Source organism: Scomber scombrus, chromosome 17 (genome assembly GCF_963691925.1).
Source record: "Scomber scombrus chromosome 17, fScoSco1.1, whole genome shotgun sequence".
Classification (NCBI taxonomy): Eukaryota; Metazoa; Chordata; class Actinopteri; order Scombriformes; family Scombridae; genus Scomber; species Scomber scombrus.
The window spans coordinates 17,863,464-17,882,392 of record NC_084986.1 but is presented as its reverse complement, the minus strand read 5'-3'; the positions used below and the strand labels follow the sequence as shown (position 1 = coordinate 17,882,392).

Sequence of the window (18,929 nt, the reverse complement as noted above, 5' to 3'; positions counted from 1 at the left end):
GACATCATTTTCATCAAAATATTCACTGACCTCTTGTGTCCTGTTCATTTCATTTGTCACCCATATGTGTTTTGGAGTTGTACCAAAAAAAACTCTACAGTATACCTTTTTCAGTCTGATGGACTGACACAGAATAAACCCAAGCTCATGGTTAGTTTAATGTGTTGATAGGCATTATCTGACTTAGCTGTGCATGCCTCCTCCCAAGCATAATTAAAATAATTACCAATTATACACTTATTCATAATACATTTTGGATAAATATATAATTAATGTTACATTATACTATTATAGGATAAAAATGAACTCATTACGGTGGCAGGGTAATGAACATGGAACGTGTCTGTATGTGGAAAATTGCATTTATATGAAATGACAACATGATGTATATTTGTGTTGGTGGGGTTTTATCTCGTGGGCAAAAAAGACAAAGAAGGGGCTTAAATGTAGAGAGGTTGATATTTCAAGTTACTGGCTTCAGCAAACTCCCATGAACACCACAACCTCAGTCTTCTTTCTAAGCTCATCCTGAGGGGGTCATTGGGTATATAACATCTGCTGGGTTTGGCAATGGCTGCACGGTTGGACAGTGGCCAGTAAGTTTCCCCTAGGAGTCCCCAAAAACCAAACACTGGTTCCACCCATGCCCTCCCACGACCTCTGTTAGCACGTGCCTCTTCTTGTGACCCCTTGAGGTCAAAGGGCACTAGGTGAGAGGAGGTTTTTAACCCATGTGTGTTGTGTGTTTCTTTCATTGGTGAGAGGGAATACAAGGGGGTAAGGGGTGACAGAGTTAGGGGCATAGAGGTTCCGGGAACACCCTGCCTGGTGTTTGCATGCATGTCCTGACACCCACAGAGAAATAAGGGTGTGTGGGGGGCAGAAAGAAAATACACTGAGAGATTGAGAGAAAAAGGCTAGATTTGTCATTTTAATGGTCACTTTTATGGCCTGGGAGAGTTGGGTGGCAGCCAGAGTGACCCGTTACTGACCACAACCCAGCAGACAGCAGACAGATACAACAGTGTGTGAGCTTTATGGTTACAAAGGCACGACAGATGTATCCTTCCACAGTCATCCTCACCACAGCGGATTGGATTTAAGTGATTGTTGGGAGGAGCGATAGTAGCCCAAGGCTTAGAAAAGTGAGCTTGTGAGAGACAGAGGTCATTAAGGAATTATCTCCTGTCACTCACTTTCTCTGCTGATAAGATGCACCAGAAACTGACAATTTGTAGTTAATAGTTGAGATGTGGAGGGAAAAGCTCTGCAACAAGGATTCTGCAAAACTAATCACCCCGTGAAACACAAAAATGAACCCTAGCAGCAACAATATTAAAATTGTCATGAGGTAATCTGCAACAAAGAGAGAAATGTTAGATTAAAATAGCCATATAGTAAACCTGCATTAATTGGTTGTGAATTAACTAGCAGCTGGTGCCAATTAGCTAATGACATCCGGATGTAAAGTGATTTGCCTGAACTAATGCTATACTTTGTTAGTTGCACTAGGCAGCATTCAAGTGTGGAAGTATGCAACTGTATGGCTGCTTGAGCACTATAGAACTGGTCCTGGAAACAATTATGGTTACTGAGCATCAAAAAAGCTGACATAAATGTAGAGTTGCAAAGTGGAAGTATTTTCCTTTAAGTTTTATTTTAATGATATCTCCTCAGTATAGAAACACACGAGTCTCTTCGATCATTTAACTAGAGATGTATGTTGTTGTCATCAGTTTTCCTCAGTTTTCAGTCTTAATTTCTGAGAAATGTCTTTTTACAATCTCTTTGGTAAACCAGATGCCTGTAACTTGTTATCAAAGAACCAGATATGTTCTGGTACTTACAGGTGCTCACCTCAGTGCTCCACAACCAAATATCACATTATTAACTGAACAAGACTTACACTTCCACAAACGGCCATAACAACTAAATTATTTGTATTATGCTGTGTCTGCGTGCCAAGCATCACTGTGATCCAGTAGTCTCCCACCTGCTCCATCAGTTTCTGTCCTTCTCCATTTTTCTCAAAAGCTACACCCCCTCCAAAAAACATTAATCAGTTTTAATGCATTAACAGCAAGACAGCATACCTCTTCAAGGTTCAAGCATGCGCTGTAAAAAAAAAAAAAAAAGAAAGAAAAAAAAAGAGAGGTATTTCCTTAAAAAAAAGGGCGGGAGTGGGTGGGCACAGAAAGGCTGAGCTTTTTGGGAATTAACAAGCTTAACACAGGGCTGTTCTGTGAAAACAAGCAAAAGAACAACTCCTGAGTAGCTGAGGGAGTGAAAAGCCGTTTGCAGCATGTCCAATGGGACTTAGCAGGGAGATCCTCTTCCATTTACAACAAACCCAGACAGATCTTCAGGAATGAGCAGACTAAATGTGAAAGCCTACCTTGAGTTTCCGGAGTGTTTGTTTTTGTAGGTACCAAGGGACTGGGGTCATCTTGGGTAGATGTTTTTTCCTGTTGAATGTATAGTCTCGACCTGTACAAATTCATTTGTATTCTAAAATGAAAAAAATCAATGACTTGCCCTCACTGAGCCAAATGTGTGATATCTTAAAATTGCTTATCAAGGAACAATAACCCAGACTATACTATTTAAGTTTTCTATGAACTAGTAGCCCTTCTATTTTAATATTCTGTAGAATTGGACAATAGGACAGACTTATTGAAATACCTACAATATAGATACTCACGCCACAAGCGTTTGGTTTCGGTTGGATGTCCTGTTGCTAGTTTCAACCCCTACTGGCACAGTTTTATAGCAGTATAACTGATGTTACATCAACATTTTGTCAGATACATTTTCATGCTCAACAGAGGATCAATTCTACTGACTATGGTGATCATCTGGCATTTCCTCTAGCACCACCAGCAGGTCAAACTTTTCACTCACAACATCGATAAAACGGAGTGGCACATTTGATCCATAAACAATGTTTCCTAATGATTTTAATCAACCACACTTTTCCACTTGTACCACCATAACATTTGTGGTTTCAATTATATCAGCAACATTTGTATGGATTTTTGTTAAATGTGGTTGCCATTCATGTCCCCCTCAGGATGAATTGCAAGAACTTTGGTAAAATTCTGTTGGGCTCTTGTGAAGTCTCTGTGTCATAGATTTCTGTGTTATATTTCCTATGAGGGCATTAATGTTGATCTTTGTTTCCTACATGAGGGGATTCTAATTTCACAGTTGGTCTATAGTTGTGTGTCCAGTTTCATGGTCATTTTTTACAATATCTTTGGTCAAACCCATGTTTATGATATCTCTTATGCCATTTTCCAATTTTTAATGATCATCATTGAAGACTGTCTCACTGTCTTCACAGTTTCACAGTCGCTTTCAGTAAAACAGGCCAATCCCTGTATTCAACCTTTAATGGCTGATAATAATTGCATAGCTTTGGACGTAAAGGTAAAATTTCAAATAAATAACATATAGTGGCAATGGTTCCAATAACTGATGACATCTGACTATTGTAGGAGTTGAATGAATCAGCCAACAGCCTGTTATTTTTACTTGTGGTACTGTAACTAACAGGACAAGCATATTTAAAGTGAGCCAACATGGAAAATGAGAGAGATAAATTGAGACAAATCACATCCATCTATTTTGATATACACTCATCCAGCCCTGACCATAGTGCTATTACATTGTGATGACGCCATGCTGTGAATGGAACCACTACAACCTAAGTTTGCGTGCTACAAATGGTTTAAACAGGGATAAAAACAAGGGAAAATCTCTCCTGCTCCCTCCCCCCTTACCTGAGCTGGCCAGAGGGGCCAGTAAGCAACAGATTAGCAGTGCTTTGGGGAGCAGGCTGCTGTAGCGTGCTGTAATTCAGACTGTCAGTCCGACACAGTTGGGGGGCTACACAATGCCTCCTTGTTCAGACTGGCCCTTTTGCGCCCCACCTCTCTACCTCTCCTTCTCTCTCTTTCTCTCTCTTTCCCTTGAGGGGTTTTCATCAAAACATAAAAACTAACAAAAATGTTCTTTCACTCTACTTACTATAGCAAGGCGAAGTGGGAAGCGTGGAACAAGGGATGGAGAAAGAATAAAAAGGAAGCCAGATCAAGGCAGACATGTTGACTCTTACACCAAACATAAATCAGCTCCCAGGAAACAGAGAAAAAAGAGAGACAGAGGGGAGGAGGAGGGGAGGAGGAGGGGCATCAAAGCATGGTTCACATTCTCCAAGATGCAGGAGCAGAAAAGGTGTGCATGCCGGGTTTTTGCATGTGCATGTGTGTGTGTGTGTGTGTGTGTGTGTTGTGTGGCTGGGTTGAGAGCATAATTCAACAGCCAACACATAAGTGGGGTGGACATGAGGAGATAATTGCCTGTGCACACACCCACCAGGCTCTTTCTCAACACTTGTTTCTTGTTTTCTTACAGCTCAGATTCATCCTCAGACTGAATGGTGCAACCCTCTGTACTTGCAGCAGCAGGCATCTCTACTTATCTGACTCTCCTTGCGTCTGTTGCTCACAAAATGAAGACGCTCCCGGCCTCAACCATTGTTCAAAATACACAGAAACAAGAATGTGTTCTTAATTAATTACACAATTGTTGCCTAAACAGAGACGGCGAAGATGTGAGGATAGCTCGCAAACTGCGGCTGCATGCAGCAATGCCTGAGTGTCACTCAAGAATCTACTTCACACATTTCTCTGTGTTTTCTTTTGGGCCACTTTTATACCTCCCAATGCAAGAGAGGGCAAGTGCCAACACACGCACACACATACACACACAAACACATACACACCCCTCCAAAGTCTACACATCTTTGCACTTAAATGGTTTTGGAATTAAGACACCCCTCTCCTCTCCCCAATACCAGTTATTACTACAAAACCAGCAAGCTCATCATCTGATTAGGCGATTTGGGTGGTTGAGGGATTGACAGAAATCTATGCAAACTAGTGATTATCATATTAAGGGCTGACTGGTTGAGCAGTTTTCTTGTGATTATAAGCCCATCTCAGCTGGTAGTTAGACCTCCTTCACAGCCTACGTTGGTAATTTCAAAAGCAGTCTGGGTTTAATTTAGGAGTTTCACCCCAAAATCAGGTATGAGACAGACATCGTTTGAAAAAAAAATGACACCTACTCTCACTCAAATTATAGTGTTTTTTTTTAAACATCAGCCAATGGTAAGCTCTCAGTCAACACAATGATAATACTCCTTTACAGTATAATGCTGAGACAGTAAATGATGCACTTGAGACGCTTCGCTCCTTAAAATTTAATCGTCACTGACACACAAAATCATTCTCTCCAATAAACGTTCTACCATCTTGCCTGTTCTTTATCAAGTAACAATGAATTAATGAACAAATGCTAAAGTTTGTCTGTTGAAATGTAAGCAGTCTTAAAAGTTTTGTACACTTTATGCCAATAAATTCCAATTTTCTAACACTAAACCTTCACTAATTGCAAAATAGTGTCTGTTCTTTGTACTTCACAGGGACATTATTGACATATCATAACTTAATTTAGTGTAGTATTGCCCCAACAGCAGCCAAATCATTAAGCATTACCTCAGTCAGGATGTGCTCTCTTCCCACACATATTTTGGCAACATGACAAAAAACATTTTTGATTGGTGCATTTTAATATTCCTCATATGCCAGGACTTGAAACAGTTGACACAAAGCTCGCCTTTAAGGCTATGTCTGCTTTGAAGACATTATCACATTAATCATATCAACACTTTTCTTTTCATTGCTTTGTTTTTTCATTCAGGAATTTCCTTTAGATCACTGTGGTTCCAGTATTTAGAGAGCAGATTACAAATTTGATATATATATATGGTGTTATAAATATTTCAATAATTCATTGTTTAATCTACACAAAATGAAGTTATAACTTTCAGACTCCTCGTGTTGAAGTGAGATGTAGGATAATTTAATTTCCTCGCACAGGCCTTAAAATGAGCTGAGTGGGAAGAGTTGTTTCCTCTCGTAAACACACATCTCTCATCGCCATAACCACACTGTTGTTCCCCAACATGATGTCAAACTCTTTCTTTATGTGTTTGTTTATGTACTTATTGTATCCAGGGGGAGGGTAATTTGTGTCTTTCATCACTATCATGTTGTGCCAGGCCAGACTTCCACCTTAAATTAAACACACACACACGCACACACACACACACACACACACACACACACACACACACACACACACACACACACACACACACACACACACATACACATAGAAACAAACACCCCACACACAGTGCCATAAATGCATACGTTGGTACGCACATCCAAAGGTTATCTCCAGGACATCTCCAAGCTGTCTGCACCCACAGGCTCTTTAGTTTCACATTTCCTTTAACTTGTTAAACTGTCTTGTTGGTACCAAACTTTTAAGATGGGTTTAACACTGCTATATATAACTAGCATCGCTCAGCTACTAATGCTACATGTCACACATGACACACAGCTCAATGACTGGATATAATGTTTCCAAGCTCAGCAGTAAATTCCTAGTATAGTTAGTAAGTACACTTTGCTTCTTCCTCTGCATGAATTCTTGTCTCAATTGCCACCAGGTTTACATGACCTTCTGTAGAGCTGAGATTTAATAGCTGCTTCTATTTGGGAAAAAGGATGGTTATAATATACATAGTCATTTGGCTTCTTTGAAACTTAACAAAAGTTAACTATGAAGTTATCTGTAACTTTTTTAACTTGCCATGGCTTGGGTACAACTGGGAGTTTCGACACTAGATTCAGTTTTAAATTTGATTAAGTGCTGTATTAAAATCCAACCATAATCCACTTAAACCTGTCTCCTCTCAGTATTTAGACAGATTTAACAGATGATATCAATGAGGGATTATAGTTTAAATCTGAACTGTAATGCTGTAAATGTCCTCCTTGACACCCAACAGCTCTATGTGTTTGGATACCAACCACTGATAAATCAAAATCCTTGACAATTTACTACTTTGGGAAGCTCATTCACGTGAGCTTCCCTTTGAAGAGAAGCACCCCCCCTTTCTATTCAACTAAAGAGAAAAGCAGCCTTATGCCAGGCCCTCACTGTCCGCCTAGCCGCCTGCCTCCACCGAAAGTAGACAAAACAAGTGGCAGGCAGGATTTGTTTAGACAGAGCTCACCTGGCGCACACAGACACAGAAACAGTGATCAGACAAGCCCTTGGGAGGAGTAGAGGCGAGGAGGCGGGGAAGCGAAGCAGGGGTGGTGGGGAAAGAGGCAGGGGAGCTGATGAGTGTGGGAGTGGGGGAAGGGAGGTGAATGGGATCTGTGCATAGAGAGCGTGGGGTTCAGTGTACTGCTCTTATCCAGGGCCACTCAAAAATCAGAGCGGATTAAGATTTGAGGGGCCTCAATTAGCCCTCAGTAATAGGTGGAAGGGTGTGTTTGTGTGTGTAGAGGTAGGCAGAGTAAAGGTTAGAGGCAGCCTAATCCAGGACTTGCCCATATGTATTAGCTACAGAGTCATAGAGCTTAGAGCGCTTGCCCATTGGGAAGCGATCAGCTGATCTGTCACCTAGGTAGGATTGAGTCCCCCTGTCACTACCCTAGGTTTACTCTTTCTACATGAAACTGTTGACAGTTAAAGGATAAGTCTGGTGACATTCTGTATTTGTCTTACTGTCAACAAATCCCACGAAAAGATCAAAACTAACAATGAACTGACCAAACTAACACTCACTGCTTTTTCCTCTGTGCCATTGTTCAAAATTCATTGTTAATTTCAAAACAGATTAAAAACATGTCTGACACTCTGGGTGACATGTTCCACCATTAGTCGAAAATATAGTTCAAAATATATATTCAATACTGTTTTAAGATATTTGTCTTGAGTAGGAATGAATGGGCTTAAAGTTGAAAGGATAAGGTGATTGTGTAGTAAGAAAGAGAGAAATGGACAAACATATTGTTGAAATGTGTTGGCAGAAAGAAAATAGAGAATATCACCAGTGTTATCCTCTAATGGCAGAAACTACACAACAAGATATGCTTTTACTTCTGATTGTAAAGCTGTATTGTAGGAATGACTAAAAGCTGCCAATACCCCCGATTGAAGTAGGGCATCACTATTATGGTGTAAATGATAAGCATAATTATGTATTTCTAAATAAGGAAATGATCATTTATCACATTTATCCATCTTTGGGAATGTAGCTTTACCATACGTGAAAACATTAAAATGACAGAAAATAGTGTTATCTACATTTAATACTGTTAAAGTATAGTATAGTAAAGTTAAAGTATAGATAATGTTACTAAAGATTATTTTTATTAGTGATTAATCTGCTGATTTTTTTCTTGATGAATTGTTTTTATCTTCAATGATCTTGATTGTCCAACCAAACCAAAAGTTCAAAACCAAAAGAATTCACTTCTTTCATGTAAAACTAAGAAAAGCATCACATCTTCACATTTGAGAAGCTGAAACCAGAAAGCTTCTGGCATTTTGGATTAAAAAAGTGTCTAATACAATTACTCAATTACTCAATTAATCAACTAATCGTTGCAGCTCCAATTTAAAACATGCGAACCTTTGCATCACTACAGTTACTATGACATCAGGCTCTCCAATTCCAAAACACCACTATTGTGCCTGATTTCATTAAATACATCATCTGCGCACATTATAATGGTTAATTTTGAGGCCTGGCTTTGATGTTATCCAAACATCTTTATCCTCTTTTGAAGTGAATTTAAATTCATGACCTGAAAAAAAACTCTGTTGACTTACTTTCTACATTTCTCCACTGTAGTCAACACGTGTGATGAGGTTCGACAGGGTGGAACAAAGAGCAAGATGGATGATAACTCCTCCTAACCACACACTCACGCAGTTACTATGGGTTGACCTCAGTTGACCCCTTGGCCCCTCAACAGCCTCACATCCCATTGACTGGGATTAAATAGGTTATTGCCTACAGGGTTTTATGACAGAGAGGGAGAAGAAAAGTGTCCTCACTGTAACCCTTCAGCAGTGTCATAGAGGTTTCAGCCATCAACGGGTCCATTAAATCGCTGATGTTTATGAATCTGTTTGCATGTATTGAAAGATACCATGCATCTGCAATTCGTTTGAGATGCCAACAGGTCAAGTGAAGCTCAGCTGAAAGGCCCAGTTGCAGCAAATGCGTAATTCCTGTTTTTTTGTGTGTTTTTTTAGCTTTTTCCAAACAGCCCAGCATTCATAGTTTCCTTTTCTTCCATAACAATGTGTTGACAAAAATGGTAACCTGTTTTCTGTCCATGTCAGCTGATAACAGCATCCAGCAGGAGACAGAAAAGCAGTTATAATAGCTGGTACTCACATGACGCTTGAGTAGCACAGCCTCAAGAAGACAGACCTTCTTTTTATTGCACGAAGAAGCAAAGGACAAAATTAGTTTACAGTCATAAAAATGTGTTATAATATAATATTTCAGACATTTTTGAGTGTTAGTGGTGCAACGTGGCCCAAATTTTTCCACAGAAAAATGTATGACTTGCTGCTAGCTGTCTATTAAACGAGACATGCATTAAAGAGACATGAGTAAACCTGAGAAAATACCTAAAAGGTATTAAAAGATTGAGTTATGAGATGAGAAACATACTAAAAAAATCAACAACAGAGCATTGATAACTTGTAAGACAAAGAGTGTTAATTGGCTAACTTGCTACCCCTGTTAACCTAGGGGCTCCTGTGTTGCTCAGGCTCACTCCACACCTCTAATTAGCTGCTCAGGCAGCTGTATAATAGAAGATGATAACAGGGGGAGAGATAGAATTAAATTACCCACCAACATGGTTTGTTTCCATTTCAGCAGCCGGCTCAAAGCCGCCGGTGAAATATGAAACTGCCATTACTCAAGTTTGTCGACAAACGATGCAAATGTGAGATGTACCACAATGAAGGGCACGCTAAAAACAGCATGGGATAAAATTAAATAAACTTTTACTACATCAGCATTCCTTTGGGAAATCAGCAGTTGGCTGCTGCAGGTTAATTCACCCTCAGCGAAAGACTGTGGTCCACCGATGAGACTGGATTGTTCACCATCACTGATAGAAGTCTGACTGACAGATGTTAGATATACGTCTGTCACCCTGCAGCCTGGAAACACCTGTCAATCAAAGCCAAGAATGCGAGGCCTGAAGGATTTCTTTGTCCCTGAGGTATTCTGAGGCAGTCCCCTTTCTCCTTTCATTCATAGCAATACTTGGTCAGCATTTCTGTAAAAGCATGTTGCACCCCAGCGAGCAAACAAAATTGCATCTTGGGAGTCAACACTGTTGTCCCTGCGGGGCCTACTGAGAAAAAATTGGAAGGACCCAACATGACAGCAGTGTTTCCTCCCCACCCCCCTTCAGCAGCACAACAATCAATGAGCGACTGAAAAGTAAAAGTTCCAGAGCGAGGACATACTGCATCAAAGCTGAGATTTCAACAAATTAACTCCTGTCTGTAACATAGCGTTTGAATAATCGTGTTTAAGCCAGGGTATTGGTAAATCTACTCCAAGCAGCGGAAATCTGGAATGAGCTGGTCTTAGAGTTTTTTCCCCTTCTTGCTTAATTAACCACCATTTGATCTACTCAATCGTATTATTTATAGGGGGGGAAAAAAATCAACAACCGCAGACACGCGTGGGACAATAAAAAAAAAAAAAACCCCTGTTAACAGCTTTCACAACACCCTGATCTTTAGCAGCTCATTAGGCAGTCACATGTGCACGCAGTCATACACAGAGGGCATGTTACATACATCTGCTCCTTAGCACCTTTTCCCCCCAACACTGTGTTAGTCTGCTCGTTTCCAACCATTAGACCCATTAGAGGCCAATTAACACCAACACAAAGCTCCCTTCCTGTTTTATGGCACTGTAAACAAAACCTGCAGGCTTTCCTTGGGGCTCAGCACAGCTCCACAGCCTATAGTGCAACACAGAATAACTCATTAGTTTCCACTAATACTTCATATGCTGCCCTCTTCTAGCAGACATAAAAGCCTACAGGTTCCCTCACACTGTTTGGCACATAAACCTCAGGTAATTGGCTGGTTCAGATATGAGCACTTGTTATTGACTTTCCCACTAATTCTATATGAAGAAAAGATAATCATAAAAAGTGCTCAGTGGTCGGCACTTGCTTTCTTCTCTGAGCTATAAATCAAAGCAAATGAGAGCCCTGGGTCTAGACAATAGTTCTCATCGGGTGACACATTAACCACATTATCCCGTTTATCTCACTTGCAATCAATGGGATATTATGTGCTGCAAATCTATGCGGTACTGACAAACTAACCCTTCTTATCCCTGCAGCCAGGCGGCTTGAGTAAAGGGGAACCTGTTGTTTGAAGTGCCAAATGTGGGTCACTCTTCTCAAACGATGTCATGAGTGGACAAAAAAGAAAAAAAAAGATAAGCGCAATACGGGTCTTTTCCGCATGTTTAAGTTGTGTTTTACTCGGTTTGTGAAACTTTGAGTGTGCATGCTGCAGCACGCCAGAGGGAAGAGACCAGAAACTCATGCGACGCACTCAAATCAAGGCTCCCATTTCTCCTAGAGGTTACTCAACAGTTGAAAACATGCGCAATGACTTAATCCTGAGAGTTTTTCACCTGCTAGGTTATTAAATTAGTTTGTGCTTTACAACTGATATGAGATGTGGCAATTATACACCCCTATGACCGGAAAATGGGATGATAAAGTGTACTTACAGGAAACACACGCATAATAAAATGGGTGATTATTTGTCCAATCGTTTGTTTTTTTTAAAGGTTCAAGTTTGACTTTATTCTGTAAACAACAGACGAACACATTCAATTTGTTCCCAAACCTGAAAAGTCTGAAGAGCCCTTGGTGAGGTCGCAGAGGACGGTCAGACACGTTATTCCCAACAGGAGCGCATAACTGACGGCTGAGAGAGTCCCATCTGAGAAGAACATCCTTGAAGCCTCAAAGTTTTTGAGTTTCTCCGTAGCATTAGAAAATCCAGCAGCAGCAGCAGCAGCAGCGGCAGCAGCAGCATTGAGTTTCAGGCTCTGCGTCGCATGCAGGAGATGTGCGCTCCCATGTCTTCCCTCATCCTCCCACCACACTAGTGTGAGACCGAGGCTCCTGCTGGCTGAGGCAGTGCACGGCTCTGTGTGCATTTCCAACTGCGTGGTGTATTGTGGAGGAAACCCACCTGGAGGACCGACACTCCCCTGCATGGTCTCAAAGAGCCAGAGTTCCCTGCCACACACACACACACACACACACACACACACACACACACACACACACACACACACACACACACACACACACACACACACACACACACACACACACACACATACAAACAAACACACACACAGCCACCGAGTTTATAAAGTGTGTTACAGCTATAGAGACTGTCTGTGACCTCTGGGAAATTATTTGCTTTTCTTCAGTGATGTGTTTGTTTGACTCAAGTAGTGGAATGTAACCAAGTGCATTTACACGTGTAGTGCAGCCTACTTAAGTGCTGCTTTGAGGTAGTTTCACTTTAACAGTGCTTACATGTTGTGCTATATTTCTTCTTTTTTTAAAAAAACATTTATTTGATATATATTGTGACTAGTTAAGTTAAAGATTGAGAATTCACATGAAAAACATAAAAAAAGCTTAAAATATGATGCATTCTTGTACATTAAAATATCCAACAGCTTATACACCAGTTAACATGATCCACCACAACCACCTAAAACATTAAAATGTTGCTTATAGCTTAATGTATCAGTAATATTAATCCAGTAATATAACACTCTTACAGGGGTCATTCTGGACCCAAACAGATATTTTTATTTTTATGTTTCAGTACTTTAAGTAGGCTACATTTTGCTGCTAATACTTTTGTTGTAGTCCTATGGAAAATTGTGGATGCAAGATTTAGATTTTAATGGAGTATTTTTATAGTGCGTCCATAGTATTGGTACACCACTGTTGAATCCATAGAGGAATAAAGGTAAAAAGTTGTCTGGAATTAACCAAAACGTATGGTTATTATACTATGGTTATTATAAATGCAATGTTCCCTGTGTGGTTGATAACATATAGGCTATTAATGATCTATATAAATGCAAATATTACATATATGTATAGGTACTTATATATCATTAAGGTGGCCATAAAGTATAGGCTATTTACGGGACGCACATAGTAGCCTAGATAAACAGAAACAAGAATGGAATATTAGGACTTTTTTTTTTTTTTTTTTTTTTTTTAAACATGTTTGCAATCATTGTCAGCAGGAGTAGCCCTTGAAGTGTCATCATCAGACATAGCTACTGCCAACAACACCAACATAAACTCTAAGGGCAATAACTCAGCTCTGCTCTTTGCTCACTAATGGGCAACATGTGTCATGGTGAAAACAATAGTAATGTGTAAATCACACAGGCAGGTTGGCTAAGGCTCTCATACAGGCTCATAATGATTTAACAATTATTATCAATAATCTGTAATGTATTAATTGGGGTGGGTGTGGATGGCTAATTTGGTCCTGTGATTATATTCATGTACAGTATGCATGTGTGTGAAAGCTGTATACATTTGTGTTCTTATGGACCCCAGGAGGAGTAACTGTTGCCTTAGTAACAACTAATGGGGATCCAAATAAACAATATCAATCAATGATTATTTAAAAAAAAATATATCTTTGGATTAAATGAACGTTTTTTGTGCTTGTTTCTATCCACCCTCTACATTTAAATCAGATTGAGCCTTTGACAGAGCATCAAAGTCGTGCATGTATTACACACGGAACCGTTGCGCCATCCTGTGGACAACCTATTCAACTGCAGATTAAGGCAAATCGCGTTTCGAATACGTTTGTCTTAGACGGCTTCCGTACCAGCTCCCATGTGACAACAGAAGGTCAATCATGGCAGCCTGCACTAAGGGGGTTGGCAAATGTATCTTTTCTTTAAGGTTATTACGAAGTCTCCAACTCCAACATGAACGTAAGAACAAAACTTTTCGTTGACTGTTACATTATGTTTACTGTCAGTGTAAGAAACGATGCACGTAATGTTTCTTCTCGCGGGATAACTATAAGCTAGCATGTTAGCTAAGTAAGTCATTTCCAGCCAAGAGCGAGCACCCTTTTTATTCTCGATATGGAAACGTTTATGAAGCAAAATGATGTATTATTTGTTATTTGCAGGATTTCTGTCCACGTCTATGTGTCGTCTTGCTGCGGGAAATGACGGCAAGTTCATTCCTCCGTCTAAACCTGTCATCATTGATAAAACACAGACTGCAGCATCTCTGCGAAAGTAAGTTATGTTTCTCAGTAAGCACTCAAAAGCACTTAGTCTCTGTGATACACAAACAAACCTAATATACAATAGGTCACTAGGAGGAAAATGGGTGCCCAAATGTGCCAATATTTGTCCCCCTTATGAAAGTTTTGACTTTAGTAGTTTACATTAAATATTTTGTTTTTTTCCTCACAAATCTACTGTAGATAACATACTAAACACAAGGCTCCTGTCAATCCAAATCATGGCAATATAATCTTGTAACATTAATACATTCATCCCCCATGTTTGAGCATTGAATGTTGCTGAAATGAAACCTGCCAGATGTTTTAACTCCACAACTTTAGCCCATATCAACATAACAGATTTGTTCTTCACAAACATGAATGGTTGGCAGTCAGACAGATGTGTTGATCTCAGACACTAAGGCTTTAAATCTATTTCATTCTTAAATTCATGAAGAGAGATTTAAAAAAATAAAATAATAATAATTATATATATATATATATTTAGGCATGCATTTACACTGAACTGGGTAATGGCACCCCATTGAAACCACTGGCCTGTGGTTCAACCTAACTGCTCACCCCCGCTTAAGGTTTTAACATATCTGTCTTGTCTCTCCCATCCCAGGTTTCTGAGCCCAGAATTCATCCCTCCCCGGCAGAGAGCCAACCCTTTGAAGTTTACCATTGAGAGGAAAGATATGATACGTAGGAGGAACGTGCTTAACATCCCTGAATTCTACGTCGGTAAGAAACCAGTTGAAATACTCATCACATTAGGTACATTATCACTTCAAGGTTGTTATTTGGTAGGAAGGATTGCCGAAGCAACTTCTTCTTTCATCTGCAGACATGGTGCTTTTTTATAATGCTTCCTCCAGTGTGAATTAATGCAGTTTTCTGTATTTTCATTTAGCATTCTATCAGGAACACCTATGCAATCTAATGCAATCCAATACAACAGATCTACCATAAATTCTACTTTAATGACGCTTATACATTCTTAGTTTTTATTGACATTGTCAGAAAGGTGATAGTTGTTCTTTAAGTTTGTTACTGAGGTCATAGTGGGTGGGAGTGGTGTACTGTACATTATATTGACAAGTGTTCTTAATATTTTGTCTACTCTATTAACAAACACAAAATATTAGGAACTTTCAATACCACTCACTACAACAACAACAACAACTGAAAATGTATAAGGCTTCGTAAGTAGAATTTGCTGTTATATCCAGTTGCATAAGATTGCACAGGTGTACCTATTAAAATACTGGGTGCAGTTTATACCTGAGAGACCAATAGTCATTGCTGCTATGCCACAAACATACTCAAAGCAAATAGGTCACATTCGTTGGTTGCCTGTCATCAGTTGGTGGACTGCACATCGGGAGCACCAAGTCAATTCCCGGTGGCCTAATAGTCGTTCTGGTCTAACTTGAACAGTCAACTTCACCAGCGAAAATATAGCAAGCAAGAGTGGACAGACCAATCAAATCCACTTATCTGGCATACAACGTAATCAAGCCTCTCAGCCATGCACAAAAATCAAGGATATTACAGCTCTGCTGTCTTAAATCTGCAGCTGTATGTTTACTTGCAAGTTGCAAGAAATGGAAAGTCAGAAAAAAAAGAAAGGTGGAGCAGAGAGGGAGAGAAAACAAAAAGCCCTTACCATGGATGAAGCTAAATACTGCAAAATAAGCAACATGTTTGACAGGAGGGCAGGTCAGTCAAGAACGCTGTAGCTTGCTGGTAAATAATAGTAAAACTGGGTTATGTCAGCGCCCAGCCATGCCACATAACCTGACAGCAAAACAGGCTACAGTAACATAACTAACATAGTCTGTGCAACACAATGATGAAGATATCAATGACACCAAATATAGGCCAGTTTATTTTATAAATACATTCTGATTGAAATTTTAATGTTTAAATAACTAATATTATACCAGAACCAATACCATGCAGAACAAAAACAAGGCAAACTAAAACTTTTCTATTATTTTGGCCAACATTGTAATATAAGTTATTAATGTAGCCTTTTCAACTTTTTGTGATCTTCATATTTGGCTTAGGTAGATTGTATTTTCTTGTTTTATTGATACTGTTTGGGTTCAAGTTGCTGTCTCTTATTGTTGTTTTTGTGTGGCCTGGAATGGAGTCAAATTCCTGGCCTGAATTATTGTCCCAGCCCGCCCCTGCTGTCATCTAAGAATTGATTTTTAAGATTTTACTTCATCCAGCTATTGCATGGTCTGTGATTTGTTTCCCCAGGGTCCTTTTAGCAGTATCAGTATCACAGACGTGTGAAGTCGATGTCCTGTTTTAATTGCTTTTTTAAAAGTTGCACTCCTCTCTTATCCTCTTTCTTCTTTTAAGGGAGTATCCTAGCTGTGACCATGGCTGACCCCAATGCCAGTGGGAAAACCAACCGCTTTGTCGGCATCTGTATCCAGAGGGGCGGAAAGGGACTGGGAGCCACATTTATTCTGAGGAACATCATTGAAAACCAAGGTGAAATTCTTAGTTTTCTCTCTGTCACAAAGGTCCACCAAATATCAGCAACCAGCATTGCCTTGTGGATCCAATATGGGCATGAGTAAATGTTGAGTTAAATCCTGCTGATACTTTCCCATAGCTTAATTTAAATAGCATAACTATGTCGTTTACATAAGTCCCTTTCCTGTTACATTTGTAGCTGATTTTTGACTATGCTGCTCCATTTGAAGCCCTTCCTCCATTTGTGTTGGTCTTATTGTTTTGTGTCCTGTTTACAAAATACATAATACAACTTTTTAATGTATAAAAGCTTGGTCTGTTCTTATGTTTATTTTTCTCTTTTCCTTTTCTTTTTTCTCCTTAGTGTGCTACACTACACTGTATGTAAACTGCTATATAAATTAAGCTGATTTGAGAGTTGAGTTTTAAAAAGGCCCGGCAGATGATGTCATCTGCCCCTGCACTGAAAAAGTATGAGTAATTAATATATTACATAACATTGGCAGGGGTTGAAAATGAGAGCATGTTCTTCTTAAGATGCGACAGAGATGAAGAGGAGAGGATTATTGTCAGGGTTTTATCTTGAAGTAGGTGGTCATCACTTTAAACACATTGCTTTAAATATGTATTTCTGTGTGTGTGTGTGTAACAGGTATAGAGATCTGTTACGAGCTGTACAACCCTCGTATTCAGAATATTGAGGTGTTGAAGCTAGAGAAGAGGTTGGATGAAAGCCTGATGTACCTGAGAGATGCCCTGTCAGAGTACAGCACTGTGGACCCAGAAATGAAGCCTGTGCCAATCTCCCCTACTGGAGAGGTGCCAGTCAACAAGGTACTATTTAATATTACTGTAAATACTGTATGCTATAATATTACTCTTTTGTTTTTGTATTAATGCTCTATTATAATTGCTTGTAGCAGTGATGTAAAATATGCATTTTGTAGACACTTGAGTCTAAAAAGCCTTGCAGTATCATTAGTGCTTGAGCTTTTTGTGTGAGTGTCCTACTATCAGAAACCCAAACCATGGCAGTGTGTGCAGCTTGATACAATTACACAAAAAATGAGCTGATTTTTGAAAAATAAAGACAAGTACAGGAAATGTAATAAAAATAAAAACATATACAAATTTAAAATGAAAGAGCATCTCTGCCCATTCAACAGATGAGAGTAAGGATGCGCCCAAAGCCTTGGTCCAAACGTTGGGAGCGACCCAAGTTCAACATCAAGGGAATCCGCTTCGAACTGTGCCTGACCCCGGAGAAGATGGAGCACGCCCAGAAGTGGGCAGAGCCTTGGCGGGAGTACGACATGCTGAAGGAGTATGACACCTCCAAACTGGAGGAGGACATCTTCCGTGAGGTCCAGCAGGGGATGAGCAAGTCAGGGACGGCCTCTTAAAATGCAAATATTCTTCACTTTTACCATCAAGACAAAACATTTCCAGGAATGGGGAACGACTGAATGATTGGATGATTGCATGGATGTGCAACACCTGACTAGATTTGGGTCCATTTTCAGTCAGAGTTCATCATGATGGGTTACCACAGCTACACCAGTGCAAGTGGAAACTGGTGTAATGTTCAGAGGAGTCAGGCCCTCCTATTTGTCTCGTCCATCAGTCTGCTGTACATTATGAGTTCTTTCAATGTCATTGCTCTAAGGTATTTGCATTAATCATGATGCACATCCATTAAAGTGGTTTCTATAATAAATATTATTAAACCCTCCAAGCTGCTTTTTAAGTACATTATGTTCTTCCAAGAATCATATGAAAACTATGTTTTGACTATAGCTACTGAATATTTGTTTGCTTCAAAGGATGGATTCACAATATTTCTGTCTTAAAACAACAGTGAGGTGCCCAAATTAATATTTGCTGGCTGTAATCAATCCTCCTGTTCATACTGACCATCTCCTCCAAATGTATTTACTATGTAAGTGATGGGAGGCAAAATGCACAGTCTTCTTTTTGAGCTACAATCTATTTGAAAGTTATTGGAAGATAATGTGAATTCATTTAGTCAAATAAAGTGGATATCTTCCACAATTACAGCTGTTTTAGTACAAAAAAACCCCTCTTTGAGTCTCGACTAATTTGACTAATTTAGACAGCTGACACACCATATT

The 18,929-nt window shown here is 39.6% G+C and overlaps 2 protein-coding genes across 2 annotated transcripts in view; one reads left to right on the top strand and one right to left on the bottom strand.

Annotated features, from left to right (window-relative positions):
• The window catches only part of LOC133997768 (protein eva-1 homolog C), a 72,914-nt gene extending 60,961 nt beyond the window's left edge, over window positions 1-11,953 (bottom strand). The window contains exon 1 of the mRNA XM_062437476.1: window positions 11,845-11,953. Within this exon, the coding sequence (XP_062293460.1) occupies window positions 11,845-11,953 (109 nt within the window). The remainder of the gene's footprint in view (window positions 1-11,844) is intronic.
• Window positions 11,954-13,891: 1,938 nt separating this feature from the next.
• mrpl19 (mitochondrial ribosomal protein L19) lies at window positions 13,892-18,705 on the top strand. Its single transcript, XM_062437326.1, has 6 exons — window positions 13,892-13,993; window positions 14,197-14,308; window positions 14,927-15,045; window positions 16,678-16,812; window positions 17,450-17,631; window positions 17,964-18,705. The coding sequence occupies exons 1-6, from the start codon at window positions 13,915-13,917 to the stop codon at window positions 18,198-18,200; spliced, it is 864 nt and encodes a 287-aa protein (XP_062293310.1). The 5' UTR covers window positions 13,892-13,914; the 3' UTR covers window positions 18,201-18,705.
• Window positions 18,706-18,929: the final 224 nt, after the last annotated feature.

Bases quoted from the DNA above. Each gene is read 5' to 3' on its own strand.
- mrpl19 (XM_062437326.1), top strand. From the start codon at position 13,915: ATGGCAGCCTGCACTAAGGGGGTTGGCAAATGTATCTTTTCTTTAAGG. The intron at 15,046-16,677 runs GTAAGAAACCAG...TCTTCTTTTAAG, and splicing joins CATCCCTGAATTCTACGTCG to GGAGTATCCTAGCTGTGACC. The intron at 16,813-17,449 runs GTGAAATTCTTA...TGTGTGTAACAG, and splicing joins GAACATCATTGAAAACCAAG to GTATAGAGATCTGTTACGAG.